This window comes from Armigeres subalbatus, chromosome 3 (assembly GCF_024139115.2).
Source record: "Armigeres subalbatus isolate Guangzhou_Male chromosome 3, GZ_Asu_2, whole genome shotgun sequence".
Lineage (NCBI taxonomy): Eukaryota > Metazoa > Arthropoda > Insecta > Diptera > Culicidae > Armigeres > Armigeres subalbatus.
The window spans coordinates 399509609-399531833 of NC_085141.1; the positions used below are offsets into that span (position 1 = coordinate 399509609).

Consider the following 22225-nt stretch of genomic DNA (forward strand, 5'->3'; position numbering starts at 1 on the left):
GAGCCTTTTCGCCATTTGTTAATAAAATTTATTTCCTCAAGCGCTGGAATTGGCTTTTGGTTTTTTAAGAATTTTCGTTAATTTCCAAAAGGGTTTCGACTGGGATCCAACTCGAGACATTTCTCAAAGTTGGTATTTCCAGAATAGCAAACGTTTTTAATTTCATTTTGCAAATCTCGCCAAATAACTTTTAAAGTAGGATCGCGAGTTTGGTATTGTCTTGCCTCATTTTTAAGACGGATCAGTAGCTGAAGATCGTCGTCAATAATAATGGAGTTGAATTTAATTTCACATTTAGGAATTGTAATGCCTCTCGGCTTCGACAATTAAATTGTCAAAGATCGAGAGCATTATCAATATCCTTTTGGTATCGAGAGAATATCAACATCAAAATTCCTATCGATATACGTTTTAGAGAATCCCAATCAGCTCTATGATAATTAAAAGTAGAGCTGATTGGATTATAAATGGCTTCTTTGGAGATTTTCAAACTGTCACAGAAGGTGATTTGGAGTCAAATCAAGTACATGAGTTACCAATCAAAAGTGACTTGAATCTGCTAAAAACTAAATCAATTGTAGAAGGATTTCGACTGAAGAAAAACAAGTTGGTCCATTGGGAATGAATAAGTATAATATCCACAGAACAATCTTCAACAAAAATTTACCATTGAATTCTTTTGAGCAATGTAACTGAAACGAAGCACACTGACACAAACATTTTTAATGAGCTATTTATTCATTATTTTCTATATTTTGTTTATCATCATGGTTTGGTTTTGCACTCCAACACACAGACATCACTTCAATTCGCCGACCATAGACGGTCGGTCAGTGGCGTAGCCACGGGGGTGGTTTTGGACATAAACCCCCCTTATGGAACGTACACACGGTCAAGCAGTTCGACCAACATTGACTCCACCTCCCGTTTATTCAAACATCCATGAAGTTTTCCCAACAGCAGCACGAACAATCAATTTATTCGACCAACAATATCACACACGAACGACCGAAGCGCCAACTTGAGCACCAACCATCAACAAATATATGGGAGTTTGTGCAACTTCAAACATGTTCGGCGAACCTTGACTCCACCCCCGACAACTCAAACCAAAATCAAACCGTTTCAATTTTTTCCAACCGAGCCGCCAACTGTCAAATGGTTGTTCGAACAACTTCACACTCGTTCAAACAAAGCAGCAACCGAAGGGTTTTCTTGGGGGTGGAGTCAATGTTCGTCAAACTGCTTGACTGGTGTGTACGTTGCATTAGAGACAAAATATCTAAAATGGATATTAACATATCTATCTAATTAACATATCTAAAATGGATATTAACACTATTGCTGATTGTGCATCTTCAAATGCCTTCTGCAAATAAATAAAAGTAATTATTTTAATCAAATTTTTATTTTCATCAGTGTAGTTGATTTTTTTGCTGGGGAATCAGAACTGTTATAGTATAACCATATTTTAATGTACGTGTCGTTTAGTACCAAGCACAACTTAACATATGGTCAGTCATATGACATGACTCGTACCCATCCCGGGATCATTTGGAATATGAAAGCAATCACCTGGATGAGCAGACCAAATCTCTCTCGCTGCCTCAGCCATCATTAGCCTCTAGCCGTGAACTCCGAGCGATGCGATGGGCGATTTCATTCATCGCAACCGACACCACTGCATCCGACCATCATGAAGCACAGAATAACAAAAAAATGCGCCCACTTCTCTCATGTATATTCGCAGACCCACTGCGCGAGCAAAAATCATGTCTGTACGTGCTGCTGTCACGAATTGTAATGACTCGCATACGGCAGACACTGCTTCTTTTATACACAAAGAAAATCTTCCGGTAGACACAAGACCCGTGACATACCGCATTCTGATGTCCGTGTTAGGAATGCACGGGATTGGTTACATATGAAATTTTTCTGGCTTTGACAAAAAAATTGAAATTTTCAATAACTTATCGTTAATAACATCGAGTTTCAATGAAATAGGCAAAATGGTGGAGAGTGTCCGAGTCGATTGATATATAAATCTTAAAAATGCATCGAAAGATAAAGGCGCTAGTAACGTTTAAAAACTTTCCTTCCAGCGTAACGCTCTCGATTTCCAAAATTCTAAATGTCACCCAGTATAGTAAAGAAAAAGACGTAAGTCCTACGTCAAAACAAAACCCTGTTGCTGGGCGCAAAACTCTTTTCTAGTGCGGGTCGGTGCCAAGGTAAACTGACTCCGCATAAAAGATTGTAACGAATCCCCCTGAAGGAATTTAAGTAGTTGAGGTCGTCACGTTCGGGCCAATGTAATTTTCAGCCAAATAATAGCCCTTTCCGTTAAACGACCATTTCAGCCGAACGGCATTTTTGGCCACATGACTTATTCGGCCAAACGACCTGTTAGGGCAATCGCTTGGCCAAATGAAATTTTAAGCCAAACCGTTTTCGATCGATCGATGGTCAAATGGCTTTCCGCCGAATGATTGTTAGCCAAACGGCCCTCCCCCTTTTTACTAATTTCCCATGGAACGGCCGAAGAGTTTATTATGCACAATACAAAGAAACTCCTGCCAAAATCCAAAGAAATAGTATGAGCATGAGCATGATGACCGTACATTTCGAACAGTATGGCCCATAAAAAAGCACTAGTAGGACTATGAATAATTAAAAGACAAAAATAGATAACAACACCGTCTTCGACCAGAGACAACGGACAGGACATAACACATAACACCCAGTGGACCAGTGGATAATTGTCCGATCACGGAAAGTTTCCTCCTTACCGGGGCGGGAATCGAACGCACACTCCTAGCACATGCATCTAGACGATTGACGTCCCGGGCAGAAGCCATGAACAGAATAACAAAACATGATATGGACTTGATTGATATAAGAAATAAAAGAACAGGCAACAATATCAAATATTTGCACCGAAATATCATTTAAATATCAAGATATGCTATGAATAAGAACATACTAATGGCACATGATATTGATCACCTATTACAAATAGCAAAACTTGAACTCCTCGTGATATTTTAGTGCAAAATATTGATATTGTCGTCAGATCTTTTATCTCTTATATTAATCAGGGTCATATCTCATTTTGCTATCAAATCAAAATTTGATATTATTGAGCTATTTTCGTCTACTCGGGGTCGTTAATTGCACGGCCACGAATCCCAACAAAATGTGACAGGACAATGTACGATGAATCACATCCACGCAACTTCGACGTCGTGGCGGTGCAGGAAATTTGTTGGACAGGACAGAAAGTGTGGAAAAGCGGGCATCGAGCGGCTGGCTTCTACCAACGAGGTGGGAACCGGCTTCATAGTGCTGGGCAAGATGCGCCAACGCGTGATTGGGTGTCAGCTATTTAGCGAAAGAATGTGCACGCCGCAGATAAAAGGCCGTTTGTACAATTATAGCATCATCAAAGTGCGCTGCGCACATGAATGAAGGGCGACTCGACGACGAGGGAAATAAGCGTTCTAAGCACAGCTGGGTGTCCTCTGCGGGACGTCAAAATCGTCATCGACGACATTAATGACAACAGCTAACGATGCATTAACTTTGCAGTTTCCCGTGGAATGGTAATCAGCTACACTTTCTTCCCCGGCAAGAATACCCAAAAAGCCACATGAAGATCACCTAACCAAAAAACGAAAAACCAAATCGACCACGTTCTAATCGACGGTAAATTTTTCTCCGACATCACGAACGTCCGCGCCTTCCGCAGTGCGAATATTGAATCCGACCACTATCTCGTTGCAGTATGCCTGCGTTCAAAGCTCTCGATCAGAGGTACCCCGGATCAGAGAAACAACTGGTATGACGTCGAATGTGAGCAGCTAATGGAGGAGAAGAATGCAGCATGGGCGAAATTGCGGCAAGACCATACGAAAGCGAACGAGGCACGATACAAAAGGAGAACGGAACAGACAAAGCTCGATTTTACGAAGGAAAAAGCACCAGCAGAAAGGTTAAGACCGTGAAGACACGGAGCAACTGTACCGCGCTAATAATACACGGAATTCTATGAAAAGTTAAATCGTTCACGTAAGGGCCAAGTGCCACAGCCTGACATTTGTAAGGGCATAAATTGAAATCTTCTTACGAACGAGCGCCAATTTCAAGAGAGTTCGTGGGGCAGTACCAGGCGGGATTCAAGGGCGAACGCTCCATTACATAACAGGTGTTCGCCGTACTCCAGATATTGCAGAAATGCCGCGACTACAACGTGCCCACACATCATCTATTCATCAACTTCAAAGCCGCATATGATACAATCGATCGTGACCAGCTATGGCACGAAAACGGATTTCCGGATAAACTGATACGGTTGATCAAGGCGACGATGGATCGGGTGATGTGCGTAGTTCGAGTTTCAGGGGCATTCTAGAGTCCCTTCGAAACGCGCAGAGGGTTACGGCAAGGTGATGGCCTTTCGTGTCTGCTATTCAACATCGTTTTAGAGGGAGTAATACGAAGGGCATGAATTTACACACGGGTGGTACAATTTTCACGAAGTCCGTTCATCTATTTGGTTTCGCCAACGAAATTGATATTACGGAACGTAACTTCGAGAGGATGGCAGAAGCCTACATCAGTCTGAAAAAACGAATCTAAACGGATTGGACTAGTCATCAACACGTCGAAGACGAAGTACATGATAGGAAGAGGCTCAACGGACAACGTTAGCCACCCACCACGTAAGCCAGTTTGTATCGGTGGTAGTGAAATCGAGGTGATTGAAGAATGCTTGTAATTGGACTGTCAACACTGCTGACAACAATGCCAGCAGAAAAAATCGAAGACTCATCGGAATCGTAGTACTTTGGACTCCGCGAAATGCTCCGATCGAATAGAGTTCGTTGCCGTATCAAACTGACTATCTACAACACGCTCATAAGCCGATAGTCCTCTACGGACACGAGACCTAGACAATGCTCGTGGAGGATCAACGCGCACTCGGAGTTTTAGAGAGGAAAGTGTTCCGCACCATCTATGGCGGAGTGCTTTTGGAGGACGGTACATGGAGGAGGCGAATGAATCACGTGTTGCAACAACCGTTGGGAGAACCATCCCTCGTTCACACCGCGAAAATCGGAAGACTGTGGTGGGCCGGGCATGTAGCCAGAATGTCGGACAATGACTCGGTGAAAAAGGTTCTCGACAATGATCCGAGATCCGACGGGCACAAGAAGACGAGGTGCTCAGCGAGCAAGATGGATCGATCAGGTGGAAGACGATTTGCGGACCATCCGCAGACTGCGGGGCTGGCGACGTGCAGCCATGGACCGGGTTGAATGGAGAAAACTTTTATTTACTGCACAGACCACTGCGGCCTTTTTAGTCTGAGAATTAATAAATAATAATATTGTCAGAAGCCCAAAAATATTTTTGAACTTCAAAATCGTGAGGGCTCAAAAAAATCGTGTGAGAGCCTAGAAATTTGAAGTTTGAATGGTGTTTTTCATATAAAAGTAAAATAAATCTTCCAATACCGCTTAGGAGATAAACTATTCAATTGATAGAAAAAATGTATTGATGGTCATGGTTTAATGCACAAGGAAACTGTAGTCTGCTGAACCTTCTTCTTCTTATTGGCATTACATCCCCACACTGGAACAGAGCCGCCTCGCAGCTTAGTGTTCTTTTAGCACTTCCACAATTATTAACTTCGAGGTTTCTAAGCCAAGTTACCATTTTTTGCATTCGTATATCATGAGGCTAACACGATGATACTTTTATGCCCAGGGAAGTCGAGACAATTTCCAATCCGAAAATTGCCTAGACCGGCACCGGGAATCCAACCCAGCCACCCTCAGCATGGTCTTGCTTTGTGGCCGCGCGTCTTACCGCACGGCTAAGGAGGGCCCCAGGGTCTGTTGAACCTATTTAATCTAATTTGTTACCACTGAAACTTCAATTGGGAGTATTCATTAAACCGAGCATTAAAAAGGTCCACATCTACTAACTAACAGATTTCTAAACCATATTTCATTCGTATATCGCGATGATACACTAATGCCCAGGGAAGTAGAAAAATATCCGGACCTAGGCTAATTTTATTCGTCCACAGTTGCTTCAGCTGAAGTAAAATAAAGCAAGTCTAAATTCGCATTTACGTCACTCTCAGAAGACACATTTGCTTCACAGAAAACATCTAGGAAAAATCACATGCCGCCACGAAAACGTTGAAAACAGCCATCAAACCTGACAGTGAACTCTCAGTTTTGCTTGTTAATCCATCAACTAGAGTAGGCATGACTTGCGCCATTACCGGCGCTAGTCCGAGTCGTATTAAAAGCACAACCAGCATCAGCGGTAGTGGTTCCTAGATACTTACCTATAATGCATTCTGGCTAGTTGACACAACATCGTCAACACGAAAGAAATTACAACATTACCGTCGGAGGCTGCCGGGGACACTGTCCAACAGACAACGTCGTAATTATACTACCAGTGAAGCGGTTCACGTTTACATGAACAGAAAAAAAAACTATCTCATTATAGTCTACCAGAGAACAGGTTTGCTCTCCTATACTTGTGAGTACATTAAAGACAAACCGAATAAAATGATGTTCCAACTCTGGAAACGATTTAACTTAAAACATAAATGGTTACTTTGAGTAATTAGACAAGTGTAATATTACTTCTGCATTTTACAATGATATGGAAATGCTAATATCATCTTCCAAAATTAAACGCGCATTTTGATTATAGAATTAGTGGCAAAAGTATAGACTTTATAATTCCGTTACGATACGGCAAGCATGGAGAATTTTTGCATAGGAGTGGATGTTTAAAGCGAGGGAGGGTAACTTTAGTGACGATATCTTATGCCACGCTTCCGTTGTGTAAAGGAAGGGAAGAGTATCAGCGTGGAAACTGATCTCTCTTCAAAGGCAAAAAAGGTGGTCTGTTTTGGTCATATGCCGAATTCGAATAGGATTTTTCGGTTGAAAATATCTCTAGTCTTTAAGTTAGTTTTATCAGCATTTTTTGTGGTCACTATCTTACATCCGCATTCGCTTGACTCGGATCATGTTTGTTAGGTTTGTTTATGATGATGCACCCTTGCCTCGTTACTCATCGGTCATATCCATTTCGACTATCAGCGAACGTGCGTTAACATTGCCCTGCCATTACGATGGCTCTGTTCATGATGTGTTTATTGACACCGACGTTGATAACAATCTATATTCATGAAAGGAAATGGATACGATTCTGCTGAAGCAAACTTAAATTATTATCAGGTTTGATACTGTATTAAAATAAATATCAATCAAAGGAAAACGTTTGCTTACAATAATAGTTATGCATTATCTTGATGAAGTTATTTACTAAACGTTTAACTTGCGCATTGCTGCCTAATCAAGCATTTCGAAAGTTGTTTACTTCGAGTTTGAAACCATGCGGTTCTTTATGCGTGTCTATATAGTGCAGTGTATGCGACATTCTTTTACCAGGCAAATCATTTTTTTTCACATGCATTAAATTTTTGCATCGGATCCGGATTCGAATTCAGACACCTTCAACGTAGTGTGCTTGGTACCTTCTTAACACTGCGCCAGTTACTTTGCAAGGACACATAACCGCAGTATGGTTATTAAACTTATCAAGACATTAACCTCTCTTGTTATAGCTATTTAAACAAGGACAATTGATTCTTATCATCTGTGATTAGTGTCTATACGAGGCGAAATGAAAGTGATTGTGATGGCGGTTATTCCAACGGACTGACGAATCATATCGAGTGCTAATTAACTTTCGTTGAGAGGTGTTTTCCTGTCAAGCGATAGCTGATTAAATCCCTGTGACGCCGTACAAATGATTTGTTATGAGAGTGATAGTATAGAATGATAGATAACAAAACCCTGATTAAAACACCTAGTTACTTAGGCCGTATCATTATATATCAGAACATGCAGCAACATATTAATTTACATGATCATATTCTGTGAAATAAAAGTTGTAAGTTGAGCAATGCGAGAAGCTGGTTAATGCAGGGTTGCCAGTGAGTCGGGAAATCGGGAAATATGCGGGAAATATGGGAAAAATAAGGAAATTTCTTGACATCTGGAGGTTCCAACGAAGACAACTACTGAGCATCGAACCCAGACCATTTTACAACATATATGATTTCCATTTTTCTGTTAAAGAGTACGATGAATACTACCCGTTAACACCATTTTTGAAAAATGATTACGGCAGTGCAGTAGTCGAGCGGATGTCATGAAGTCAGCTTTGACGTTGTTCGCAGTGCTCAAACCAGCGTTTCAGCTGATCAGTCGGGTCGGTCTATAGCTAACCATTCGCGTCTTTCACAGGCATCGTTGCATTCATCTTCACCTTTCTTAAGCGTCGTGAGATATCGTAGAGAAGGCGAATGTCCCTGGTTGCTGCGGCTCTTTCTCCTTCGTCGGCCAGACATTCCGCTCACGCTCGCTTGTCCCGTCGACATGAGCGTTTCACTTCCTTCTTCAGAGCCGAGTATTGTTGACGGTTCAAGCAGTTTGACCAACATTGACTCCACCTCTCGTTTATTCAAACATCAATCAAGTTTTACCAACAGCGGCACGAACAATCAATTTATTCGACCAACAATATCACACACGAACGACCGAAGCGCCAACTATCAAAAATATATGGGGGTTTGTGCAACTTCACTACAAATGCTCAAACATGTTCGGCGAACCTTGACTTCGCCCTGACTACTCAAACTAAAATCACACCGTTTTAATTTTTTCCAACCGAGCCGCCAACTGTCAAAATGGTTGTTCGAACAACTTCACACACTTTTAAACAAAGCAGCAACCAAAGCGTTTTCTTGGGGCGGAGTCAATGTTCGTCAAACTGCTTGACTGGTGTGTACGACATTGGTTCCTCTGGTTTTTGTTTGCTCTATTCGCTCTTCTATCCTTCTCCAGGTCTCATCGGTGGTCAATCGTTTTCTCAGAGTGCGCAGTTCGCCCAAATTATCCTCGCTGGTGGCGATGAAGGCGTTCTTGATGTAGGTCCATTGGTCTTTCACGCTGCCACCTTCCGGGACATCTGCAGCACGAGTCTCCATTTATTCCACGTGCTCCACTTCACCGTGTCTTCCAGTCGGCGTGTGTTGAAACGTCGTCCAACTCTCTCCTCCTGCCGACGAATCCGGGCAATGCGCAGGCGTATTTCGCCTATGATGAGGTGATGATCAGGCGTGATAAAGGCACTACATTTATTCCCCACTAACCAAATTAATTCCTGGGGGAGGATTTTCTGAACGAACTTTTGAATTAATTCATGAAATATCACCTGAATGATTACTGAAGAGATTTTCGTAGCAAAGTAAATTTCTAAGGAATTCTTGTAGAAATCTAAAAATGCATATGAAAATTCCATTAGGAATTTGTTTGGAAATTTCAGTGGAAATTCTCTTCGGATGGTTTCAATAATTCCTTCAGGAATTCGTTTAGAAATTCTTGTCTCAAATCTATTCAAGTCGTTCTTCGGTAATTCTTCCTGAAACACATTTAGAAATGCCTCCAAGAATTCTAAAATTTCTCTAGTAAATCCTCCAAAAAATCTTTCGGGAACTCCTCCAAGAATAATTCATAAAATTCCCCTCGTTGTTCATTTGGATATTCCTCCAGGGAATCTTTCGTAAAACCTCCCGAAAGTTCTTTGTTATTTTCTCCAAGAATTGGAATTTCCGAAATTAAAGATTCCTTCCAAAATTCATGCAGGAATTATTCCGGAAATTTTGTTGAAAAAAATCTTCCGGAAAATTAAGGAAGAATGAAATAGGATTTCAAAGGATTTTCTGAAGAAATTTCGTAAGGAATTTCTAGAGGATTCTCGAAGAATTTCTCAGAATAATTTCCAAATGAAATTTGCGATTTCAAACGGAAACTCCGAAGGTCTAAAGGAATTTCTGTAAGAATTACTAAATAGATCCGAATGAATTTCCAAAAGAATACTGCCGCTAACCGCAAGTTGAGCACATCTGTATGTGGAGCCCCATATACAGATGTGCTCGACTTGCGGTTAGCGGCAGAACACCTGAATGAATTCTCGAAAGAAATCTTGGAGGAAGTTCTGAAGAAATTCCTGAGGGAAATTTCGAAGAAATTTCAAGAGTTTCTTCCTAGGGTTTCCAAGGGGATTTCTTGAAAAAGTACTGGTAGAGTTCTTCATATTTATTCCGAAGAAATTCATAAAGGAATTTCCAAAGGTAATTCAAAAACAATCTCCGTAAGTGTTGTAGGTACTGAAAAAATCCTTTCTGGATTTATCTCCGATGCAATTTCCAGAGGATTTTCAGAAGAATTCCAAAGACATTTCGAAAGAATTCTTGGACGAATGTCCAAAGAAATTTTTGCTGAAATTTTAGAATGTCGGACATTCCTACAGAATTTGGGAATTCCGTTCGGAATTTCCTTTAAGGACAATCGGAATCCTCACGAAATCCAAAGCTAAATATACTAGCGTTTTCAAGGGAATAACACACAATACGGAGGCAACGCACAACTGTTATTTTTATTACTTCAGCTTTGCTGCGTCGCAGCATGCGTGGAATAATAAAAATGACAGTTGTGTTTGGCTTCCGTTTTGAATGGAGTGCTCTTGAAAACGCGAGTGCATTTAGTTTTGGATTCCGTGAGGATTGTCCTTAAGAATTTGTTTTAGAAATTCCCTTTGAAATTTCCTTAAGAATTCCTAAGGAAAATCCTTCGGGAATTCTATCAGGAATACCTACGGAAATTGTTTTAGGAATACCTTCGGAGATTGTTTTAGGAGAAATCCTTTAGCAATTTCTTCAAGAAATCCTTGGAAAGTCCAAATTATTTTCGGAAATTTCTTCGAAAATTCCTTTAGAAATTCCCTCGGAAATGCTTCTAGAGTTTTCTTCGAGAATTTCTTTGCAATTTTTTTAAGATTATTTTCCGAAATTCTTTTAGAAATTCCTTTGGCAATTCTTCTAGAAAATTGGAAATTCCATTGGAAATTTGTTTGCAATTCCTACGGAAACCTCTTCAGAAATTTCCAGAAAACATACAGAAAACGTTTCAGAAAAACCTTCCAAAATTTCTTTAGTAGAAAACAAAACTTTTTTTAAATTTCTCTTCCAAGTAATTCCTAAAGAAATCCCTTCCAAAACTCTAGAAAAATTTTCCTGGAATTACTTCCAAATTTCTCTTAGGAATATCTTCATAATTCCACCCAGAAAATCCTTTTCCTATTCCTTTAGAAATTCTTTTCGAAATTATTTCTGATTTAGATCATTTAGACAATCTTTTAGGAATTATTCAGAAATTACTTCAAGAGTTCCGTCGGAAATTTCATCTGGAAATTCCATTGACATTTCCGTTAAGAACTCCGTTAAGAAATTCCTTTAGGATTTTCTATTTCAATCTTTAATAAATTTCCGGAAAAAATCTCCCAAGAAAATTTCCGGAATAATTCCTTACAGCAATTTAAAAGGAATTTGTATGGTTTTACTGAAAGCAAGAGGAAGCAAATATCCGAATGAATTTACAAAGGCTTCTTAAGAGGATTTTCCGAAGGAATCCAAATGGAGGAATGACAAAAGGAGTTAATGGCGTAATTTTCTAAATTATTACTGGAGTGGGAAATTCTGGAGTGGAGAGAATTTCTGAAGGATCTTCAAAAGAAATTATCGACAAAAATTCTAGAGAAATCTCAGAATGAATTCTCAACAAATTTCCAAAGCAAAACCTTAATGATTTAGGAAATATTTTGCAAAGAAATTTCTATAGGAACCGCTAAAGTTATTTTCGAGGAAATCGATTTGGTGGGTCACGTGCCCTAGCTTAGCTCCATGCTGGCGGAAAATTAGTTTTTTAGAGCAATTTTGGCGTAGGGGAACTGTTCAGGGAACTCCATCTCACTGAACATATATTCATCTCATCGCTAAACTGCTGAAAAAATCACAAAAATAATAAACAAACCAAATTTCTTTCCATTGCTTTGTTTTTGATGGGATGAACATTGGAGCCCGCAGACAGGACCCATCATCTCACTCTAGCTGATGTCAAAAGGACAACAGTGCCCAGACAACTCTTATCTGGTGGTTGTCATCGACAGACCCATGAAGCGTGAGTTTTGGAACTTGTGAGCCATAAATATCGGGACCTTCTTAGCCGTGCGGTAAAACGCGCGGCTACAAAGCAAGACCATGCTGAGGGTGGCTGGGTTCGATTCCCGGTGCCGGTCGGATTGGAAATTGTCTCGACTTCCCTGGGCATAAAAGTATCATCGTGTTAGCCTCATGATATACGAATGCAAAAATGGTAACTTGGCTTAGAAACCTCACAGTTAATAACTGTGGAAGTGCTTAATGAACACTAAGCTGCGAGGCGGCTCTGTCCCAGTGTGGGGATGTAATGCCAATAAGAAGAAGAAGAAAAGCCATAACTATGTTAGGCGCTATTTGCCGGAACTCACCGTTTCTTAGTCCTCGCGTAAAAATGATGAAACGTAAAAAGAAGTATATCAAGTAAGCACGATTTTCGTTCGCTCTACATAAAAAGCTCTACATAAACGGCTAAAAGCTTGAATCTGAAACACTTTGAACCGATGAATTTGAGAATACACCAAAGGATTTAGACGGTTTGTTTTTAGCCTATTGAGACCTTCAGCATAACTAAAACTCATTAAGGGCCAATTTCTTCACCTCCGCTTAACTCTTAAGGCTCAAGACTCCATCACAATGTTTTGAAAATTAATGACTGTATCGCTTGTTTGTAATAGTGAGGCAATTGGTACGGAAAAGTGCAGCAGCGATAAATAAATTTTGTTTACAACTGGGGTGGGTGGAAATGGGGTGTAAAAAATATGCCAGCTGATGCATAATGTTGCCAGACTTGACGAAATGTTTATTTTATATCATAACACATGTTCACGGTGTATCAAATATATGGGTTTTAACCGGTTAAAACTTTTTAATACACCACTTGGAATGTAACAGAAGCTTACATAACATGTTTAAATATTTATTTTTCGTTTATTTGTTCAATCCGACAAACAGCAATGATTTTTTCCAATAAATAAATCTGGCAACGGTGAAGAGATGATTATTTTCTTGTGTATGCACACCTTTGTTTGCTTGTTGGCGTGGACGTGGCTGGCGTATACGTTGTATTGTTCGGATTGAATGAAGATGCATCGCGTAGATTTTGTTCTCACCATTTCACTTATTGCGCTAGTGAATTGGAGTCTTCCGCATTTTATTGCATTTACAATACGGTCGTCAAATTTGTCTCTCACTTCGATTTTTGGAAAGCAGTTTTTAACAGTTTTTGGACGTGAAGGGAATTAATCGGTAGTCAAGATTGAATAAAAAGGTGGAACTCAGTTAGTGAATATGTTTTAGGAGTGATTAAATCAAGGAAACAGTGGGAAAAGATCAAGTGAAAAATCAAGTTGCGTGTGTATGTGTTAGCTCCGAACGTTCGGAGTTAGTATGCGTTCGATAAAAATGCGAATGTCGGTTTAGGAAAAAAGCAGTTTTCAGCGTTTTTCCAGCAATTCCTCAGTAATTGTTAGATTGGATAAGTGAAAAATTAAAATGAAAATGTAATGAATATGCAATGATTAAGGTGAGTCGGCAAATAGCCCCAAAATATTGAATTAAGTTCAAAACTTTATTAGTGTTAGTGCGGATTCGAATAAAATCATCGTCATCATCGGATTGATTACGGTTTATAGAGCCTTAACTCTTATTTTGTTCTTAAGTAGAATACTGAAATTTATTTATATTTTTTTATGTTTTGTAATTTCCATAATTACTGAAATGATGAACATTCGATTAGATTAATGATTAATTGTGACCGCTTCAAAAAACTTGTTTAAAAAAATCTGTTCGTGCTTGGTTCGGTTTAACGAACCCCGACCATATATACCTTAATCATATATTTCCGATATAATCTAGATAAAAACTATACCCCGCTATCCCCATCGAACCACTTCAGACGACTCATATCAAAGCAAAATCGTTGTGACAATCAAACGCGTGTATCATTCTGAACCGCCATTAATTTTCCCACTCATGTGTCGCTCTTTCCACTCTGATTCATTACAGGTGTATCATTCGAGGCGAATGCATCACCCCAGCAGCAGTGCCGGAGCCAGCGGTCATCCTCAGCGAGACTGGGTTCTGAAGCGCAATTAGACGACTCAGTTTGAACCGTGATCGTGCTCGGTGAAGTTAACGGCACAGTCATGTCCGGTGGAAAGGATCGTCGATCGCGGGCCAGCAAAACCCAAGGCTGGGAGGAAGCCGGCGGCGAGTTCTACCAGGAAAGCTACCCGGCCGATCTGGAGGGTATGCAGCGGGACCCGTCCAAGATTGCGACCCTGTTGCCGTCGAAGCAGACCCGAAATGGTAAGAGCGACAGTTGTGTCATATTTTTTGGCATTTAAAAATTCATATGGATTTTGTGATTTGTAGCTACAACTCGTCGAGTACGGCCCTCCCAACAGGATACCAAGGGAACTCGGAGGAGGACCAGCTTTTCAACGGTGGCTCGGCGCGGCTCGCAATACCATGAGATTCAAGTGGCTACGCTTCCAGATTTATCAGGTAATTCTAATCGCAAGTACTAAAGAAATCACTTAGCTAGCAACAAACCAATGACCTATGGCTGGCACAAGCACTGATAGTGGCATTCCAAGTTAGAACGACGGACGTTGATAACATCATCGATTGTCTTTTCGAGTTCGCAGTGGTACGCGAAATAATCGGCAGAACGATTGTGTGCTAATTACGTTAAATGTTTATGACGTCCAACGGACATTTCTCACATTATGAAGAAGCATTTTTTGGCACGTTGGGCTATTTGAAGCTCCATATCAAATGGAATGTGGAATCAAATGAACTCGCCTTGATGGCAGTAAATTGATTGAAATCATTTGTATCTACAACATAGAGTGGTGCAAGACAAAAGAGCGCGGTTGTTCTGTTGAAAAGATAACTCTCAATTCCATTCGTTGAGGTCATTACACACTGATTATAGTAACAATCAAAAACAATTTCTCCCGGGTGCAGTTATGCGCTCATTAGGGTGACCCGAAAGCTGTATTTTTGCTGATCTGGTAGATTTTGTCAGGAATATTTTTAATATGCATATAACCAATATAGAGGAACTTTCCCATCTTTTTCTCAGTTTTGTTCAACTTATTTCGAAAAAAAGAAATAAAGCACAAATTTCATCGATTCTTCGCATACATGCGTGCTCTCACTGCTGAAATCAATCACAGAAATGATGAACCAACTAAATTGCTTTTTGTTTTACACAGGATGAACGTAGGAACTATGACATAAAAAACCGTTCAAACATATTATTGAACTAACAGACTTATATCAAGACTTACTTAGTGGTTTTCATCGACTCGATAATCAAATACGCATCGTAGATACTATATTTTACGTTAATCGTGGATTATAGAGAGAGATAAAATAGTGACCAACCTTTATATTTTGTATATTTTCAAAAATAATGTCATCTAAAATATTGTTATAGTTTGTTCTGTTTAGTGTTACCTGATTACTATAAATCTGTAAATGTTGAGTATCATACCATACAAAAATTGAAGCACCCTAGAATTTAGTTTTAGCTAACTAAACAAGAACGAGTGTTCCGGACAGCCACACCATACCATGGCATTTGTTCATGGGCAAAGACAAACTACACATTTTGTATGATGAAGATCATGGAAATGAGCGGTAACAATGATCTCGAAAAGAGACATACCGGTTATAGCACGGCTTCAATGCTACATACATGCCACCGCTCTGTTGGCTGTAATGAGTAAATTGCTTAATTGAACACAAGGAAAGCGGTTCAAGCATGTCGGTCAGGCAACTGGTTGGTTCGATTGTTCAAATCATCCGTCCGACCAACCAAGTGTTATTCATTACCCGGGATGTGAGAAAAGAACTCGCAAATTAAGATAGATGAGTTCCGTGCATCGCTTCCACACATGTGACATAGGCTTTGTGTCTGGACGGGATGATGATCGGAATGAAATTAGATCTCTGATGGGGGCGGATACCACGATAACGTCAGAAACATGGAAATAGTTTGTCCAAAGATAATTGCGTTGAATGTGAATGAAAATGATTGACATTGGACGCATTCAACTTACTTTCTATTGTTCGATTTGAACGATTTGTTGGCATGCAATTGCCTTCCAACAAAGTTAAATTGTCGCATTGAATCCAGTGTATGCTGATCGCTGTTGGTTTCTGTGACTAGATACTCTTGGTTAGCAGAAAAATGTGGCACCAAAATATTGTTATCCGAGTACGACCTGCCAGATTTGATTTCGCAAAAATTCCACTGTATGCCCCCTTTACGATCGCTACGACCAAGAGAGAAGTCAGTCATATAAAATAAATAAATTAGAAATATCAAATAGTTGTTCCATCTCGAATTGACCGAATGAAAAAGCTGAATACTTCATCAACACTCGGCTTGCTAATTTACAAATTCTGTTATACTACTTTGGTTTTTTTAAGGTCACTCCTCACGGAATCCAAGTTTCAAAGTGCTCGCGTTTTTTTATTATTTCACGCATATGTCATTTTTATTATTTCACGCATACTGCGACGCAGCAAAGCTAAATCAACAAAAATGACAGTTGTGCGCCGCCTCCGAATCGAGTGGTGTGCCTCCGAAAACGCGAGCACTTTGAAACTTGGATTCCGTGAGGAGTGTCCTTAAATATATATTTCATGTGTTGTTCGCTTTATGGAAGAAGAAGTGATTGTTTCCAGTTATATTTCAAATTATAGTCATTTTGTTGATTAATTTATATTCGACGATATTTGTGCAACTTATAATTTGTATGACAGACCACTGCTCTGCCGTAATCTGAAAAAGTGACGTATACGCCATTTTCCAAAAATGGTGTTAACGAGTACTACTCATCGAGCTCTTTAACAGAAAAATGGAAAACATGCATGTTGTAAAATGGCGGTTACGTCACTTTTCTAGATTACGGCAGTGCTAGAGTACTTAGCAAATGCTAGACGTCGTGCTTGTCGTGACCCAAACGAGGTTTCTAGGCTCGTCCGTTCACTGCAAACAATACTCAGCAAACTGATTCGCACTTCACTTTGACTCGATCATCCCGAAATGTTTCAAAATATATTACAATATACAGGGTGCGGCAGAAAATAATGTGAAAATTGATTCTATTTCTTTTAAATCCCATTTGAACGGCTCCAAGCAATATTTTCATCATTTTTGAGTTCAGTTATCATTACAAGGTCCTTTCAAACAAATTTACTGATCGTGTGCTTTATTTTTATTAATAACTAGCAGACCCGACGAACTTCGTTTCGCCCAAAATTGATTTATTCTCTTATTGGATCTCGAGTTATTAAGAAATTGGTGTTTCATTTGTATGGGAGCCCCCATTTCCACAGCGGGGAGGGGTCTAGAATCATCTTAAGAACCTTCCCCGGCCCCAAAAACCCCTGCATACAAATTTTCACGCCGATCGGTTCAGTAGTTTCCGCGTCTATAAGGTTCAGACAGACAGAAATTCATTTTTATGTACCTGTCATAAGACGAGTTTATACAATCCCATTGAATTCCACCACTTAATTGTATCTTGACAGATACGTATTTCGACCTCAAAAGTAAGGCCGTCTTCAATGTCTCGTACTTGACTCGACTCAAGTCAATATGCATGTTATGGCTCACGTTAGGGTCTTCACACAAGGGTGCGATGATTTGCAGACTCGTGCTTCAACATACGCCCCAATCGTATAACCCAACGAATCAAGATCCGGACGGCTAGAGGGCCACAAAGCTTTCGACCAAAATATCATGTTGTTCTTCAGCCATTGTTGGTTCGATTGAACTTGTGACATGGCGCTCCATCATGCTGTAGGACAACGTTTTGATCCTCGGAGAATTAGGCCTTCTCCCAGGGAAGTACTTGTTCCTTTAAAATGCCGATAAATCAATTCGATATTGATTTTAACCCCAACATCAATGAAAACAGGCAGCAGTTTCAAACCGTTGCACAGTGTTTTCTAACCCAGGAATTCGTGATCGAAAATGTTTTGGCCTTGAAAAGTTAACTTTAGAGGCTCAGTGACTTCGGAGAAAAGTTTCAGTATGTTAAGCTCCATATTTTGTAAAACTTTTTTTTTATTAATCCCTAAACGAGAGATGGAAATTCTCTTTCTTCCAATTATGAAGATACATCATTGGTGTCATCGAGAAAGTTGTAGAAAAAGTTTCTACGAAAAATTTTGCTATATAAACTTTTTTATCTATCTGCTATACTGCCGTGAATCGCATATTTGTCCCATATGAATAGGAAACCCAGCAAATATGGGACAGATATGCGATTCACGGCAGTATAGAAGTCGAGATATGGGTCATTATTTATGAACGACCACCAAAAATCAGGTTTTTCACGATACTTTCGTCAATATATTTTTTAGATTTTTCAAATGTTCTACAAGAATCTCCGTCGCGATATAAAAAAACATGAGCCTTTGAAGACAATTTCTTCTTATTTTCAATATTGACGAAGTTTATAACGATTTTTTGTTCAAAAATGAGCATTTTGACATTAACTGCATACATTTAGGGGCAAAATGGGGCAGAATTTTATTTAGGAAATTGAAGGTATAACTCAAGCACTAACGGTTGCATTGCAACATATATGTGACTTAGCTTGCCGTAAGTACCGTATGGATATTTTTTTCTTCTTCTTCTTGCTATATATAAAAGTAAATTGGTCTGTATTGTTCTTCAACAAAGAAAACAATCTTTTTGAACGAGTTACTCGTAGTTCCTATACCCGGTCCGTATCAAGTGGCGATTCACTCAAGCTTTGTAAGGTACATGCAAGTCTTCTTTGATGGTTTTCGCTTGGATTTCTCAGAAATTTTGACTTCCTTGGCAAGTTATCTGGTGGAACGCACCAGGTTGCGAGCAATCTTTCCACGAGACGATTTGATCACGTTTGGCATACGTGCCACTTCCCGGACGTCCACTTCCCGGCTTCCGCTGCTTAGACCCATCGACCCATCCAGAGACATTTTAAGGCGACAAACTGTGGCCAAAAGCCATCCTACCACCATAGTAATCTCATTCGGCGTCTTCTGGGCGAGCAACAAACTAGTAATCACTTCTTTTGGGTACATTTTTTACAAATTTGCAATACAACAATTACAATCTCTCGGTCTCTTGTCATAAGACGAGTTTGTACAATCCCATTTAATTCCACCACTTTATTGTTCCTTGACAGATACGTATTTCGACCTCAACAAAGCAAATTTAAAATGTAACACAATCAAACCACAGAAATGTTGGAACAATAAACCAATTCCAATTCAAGTCCAATCTAAAATCAATCCAAATTCAAGTCAAGTCCAATCCACATCTAATTCAAATTCGATACAAATCCTATCAAAATCTGATCCAAAGCCAATCCAAATCAAATGAAAATCTAATTCAAATCCAATCCAAATGAAAATCCAATCCAAATCGTATCCAAGTTAAATACAAATCTAGCTCAAATTCTATCCAAATCATAGTAAAATCTAATCCAAATCCAATTAAAATCCAATCCACATTAAACCAAAATCTAATCCAAAGCCAATCCAAAGCCAATCCAAATCTAATTCAAATTCAAACATCCAAATTCAATTCAAATGCAATTTAAATGCAGTCCAAATCCTTTCAAAATGCAATCCAATCCTTTCGAATGGAATCCAAATCCAATACAAATTGAATCAAAACCCAATTCAAAGTCAATCCAAATCCAGTCAAAATCCAATTCAATCCAGTCGGATCCAATCCAAATCCAATAAAATTGATTCAAATTCCATCCAAATCCAGTCCAAATCTAATCCAAATTCAATCAAAATTCAATTTAAATCCAACCCAAACCAAATCCAGTGCAAAACCAATCCAAATCCAATCCAAGTGTAATCCAAATCCAATCCAAATTCAATTCAAGTCCAATTTAAATCCAGTCCAAATAAAATCAAAATCCAATTCAATCCAGATCCAGTTCAAATCCATTCCAAATTCAATCAAATCCAATCCAAATCCATTCAAAATGCAATCCAATCCATCCGATTCAATACAAATTGCATCAAAATCCAATCCAAAGCCAATTCAAAGTCAATCCAAATCCAATTCAAATCCAGTCAAAATCCATTCAAAATACAATTCAATCCAGTCGGAATCCAATCCAAATCTAATAAAATTGATCCAAATTCCAATCCAAGTTCAGTCAAAATTCAATTTAAATACAACCCAAACCAAATCCAGTGCAAAATCAAACCAAATCCAATCCAAGTGAAATCTAAAACCAATCCAAATTCAATTCAAGTCCAATTCAAATCCAGTCCAAATAAAATCAAAATCCAATTCAATTCAGATCCAGTTCAAATCCATTTCAAATTCAATCATAATCCAATCAAAATCCAATCCAAATTGTATCTAAATCCAATCCAATTCGATCAAATCCAAACCCAATCTAAATCCAATCCAAATCTTATAAAAATCCTCCAATCCAAATCCAAGTTCAAATCCAAATCCAATCTAAATCCAAGTCAAGTCCATATCCAATCCAAATCCAAATAAAATCTATTCCAAATCCATTTTAAATCGAATCCAAATACAATCTCAATCTAATTCAAATCCACTCTAAATCCAAGCCAAGTACAATTCCAATTCAAATTTAATCTAAATCCAATCCAAACCAAATCCAGCCCAAAATCAATCCAAATCCAATTAAAATCCAATTCAAATTCAATCCAAACCCAATCCAATCAAAATCCAATTTAAATTTAAATCTCCCCTCTTCAGCTCCACCAAGTCACATTGAAGCATTTCTTTCCGTAGCTCAGATGTGTATGGACCAAAACTTTTTCGTCTTTAAGGTGATTATACAATCAAGCCATGTGGTGAATTTTAAATTCACCACACGGTTTTATACTCCTATTATCAAAAGTTCAAATCTAGCGTAATAATTTTCGTACAATGCTGAAATTCAAGTCGATTGTTTAGCATAAGTAAGCAAATGATCTACGGATGTTTTTATCCCCATGGGCATTGTGGCTCTCTCAATTCGTGCTCTTGAAAAATCACTAGAAAAAGCACGTGGTTTCCAAGATGGCCGATTTGTGGCTTTGTTGTATAACCACCAAAATTTTACAGGCAAACGTTCGGCCGCAGTAAACTCTCACCTTTGCTAGCTGACGTTTTCATGGGCGATTTTGAGACTGAGGCTCAGAAAGACAAGCTTTTTCCTCGAGTGTGGCGGCGTTATGTTGATGATATTTTTGCACCAGTCAAAGAACGCTACCTAGACCAAACACTTACCTTACTAAATTCACAACATAGTACAAAAAAAGGTGGAAGGGAAACTTCCTTTTCTTGATCTGATCTGATCTGACAAGAAAGGATGACGATACGGTGAAATTTGGAATTTACCGCAAACCTACATCGACTGACCGATACATCACATCCGACTCCAACCATTTTGGTTCGCAGAAACAAGCTGCTTTCCATTCCATGACCCACCAGCTTTACAATATACCCATGGAGAATGTGGATTTTGTTGAGGAAAAAGCAAGAATTCTCAAGGCTGCAGAAGTCAATGGGTATGATGAAGAGTTTGTAGAGAAAATATTCCTTAAACACGAACGGAAAAAGCTCCGTCAGAATATTACAACCCTAGAACCAGCAATTAACGAAAACAGAAGAATCAGTTTACCGTGTTTCCCCAAAGTGACGAATCCCATCAAAATCACACTTCGACGACATGGGCTATAAGTAGCTCACAAAAGTGAAAACACATTACGTGACTTGTTGTGTAATTTAAAAGACAGGATCCTTTCAGATTCAGATTTATCAGATTCCCTGCGAAGACTGTTTAGGCTGTGAACCATTCCATCGATTCGTTTAACTTTTAGTTAAAATTTGACATTCCGATTTAGTTTAACTATCGAACTGTCAAATCTAACCATGCTCCGGAGCAGGGTTATTTTTAACCACGGCGAAATAACCATCGAACTGTCAAATTTTAACTAAAAGTTAAACGAATCCGTGGAATGGTTCACAGCCTTAGCCGTTTATATTGCTCAAACCAGAGTCTATTATAAAGAATTGCGCAAAGAGGATCTTCTTACTCTCATTCTGAATGATGCTCTTGTTATTAT

The 22225-nt window shown here is 39.2% G+C and overlaps 1 protein-coding gene across 3 annotated transcripts in view; it reads left to right on the top strand.

The window, feature by feature from the left end:
* LOC134226920 (transmembrane channel-like protein 7) overlaps nt 1-22225 on the top strand; it is an 88565-nt gene that overhangs the window by 55721 nt on the left and 10619 nt on the right. For all 3 annotated transcript variants that reach the window (XM_062708033.1, XM_062708032.1, XM_062708034.1), the window contains 2 exons: nt 14105-14407; nt 14474-14605. In XM_062708033.1, coding sequence (XP_062564017.1) covers nt 14245-14407; nt 14474-14605 — 295 coding nt within the window. In that variant the 5' untranslated portion in view covers nt 14105-14244. The remainder of the gene's footprint in view (nt 1-14104; nt 14408-14473; nt 14606-22225) is intronic.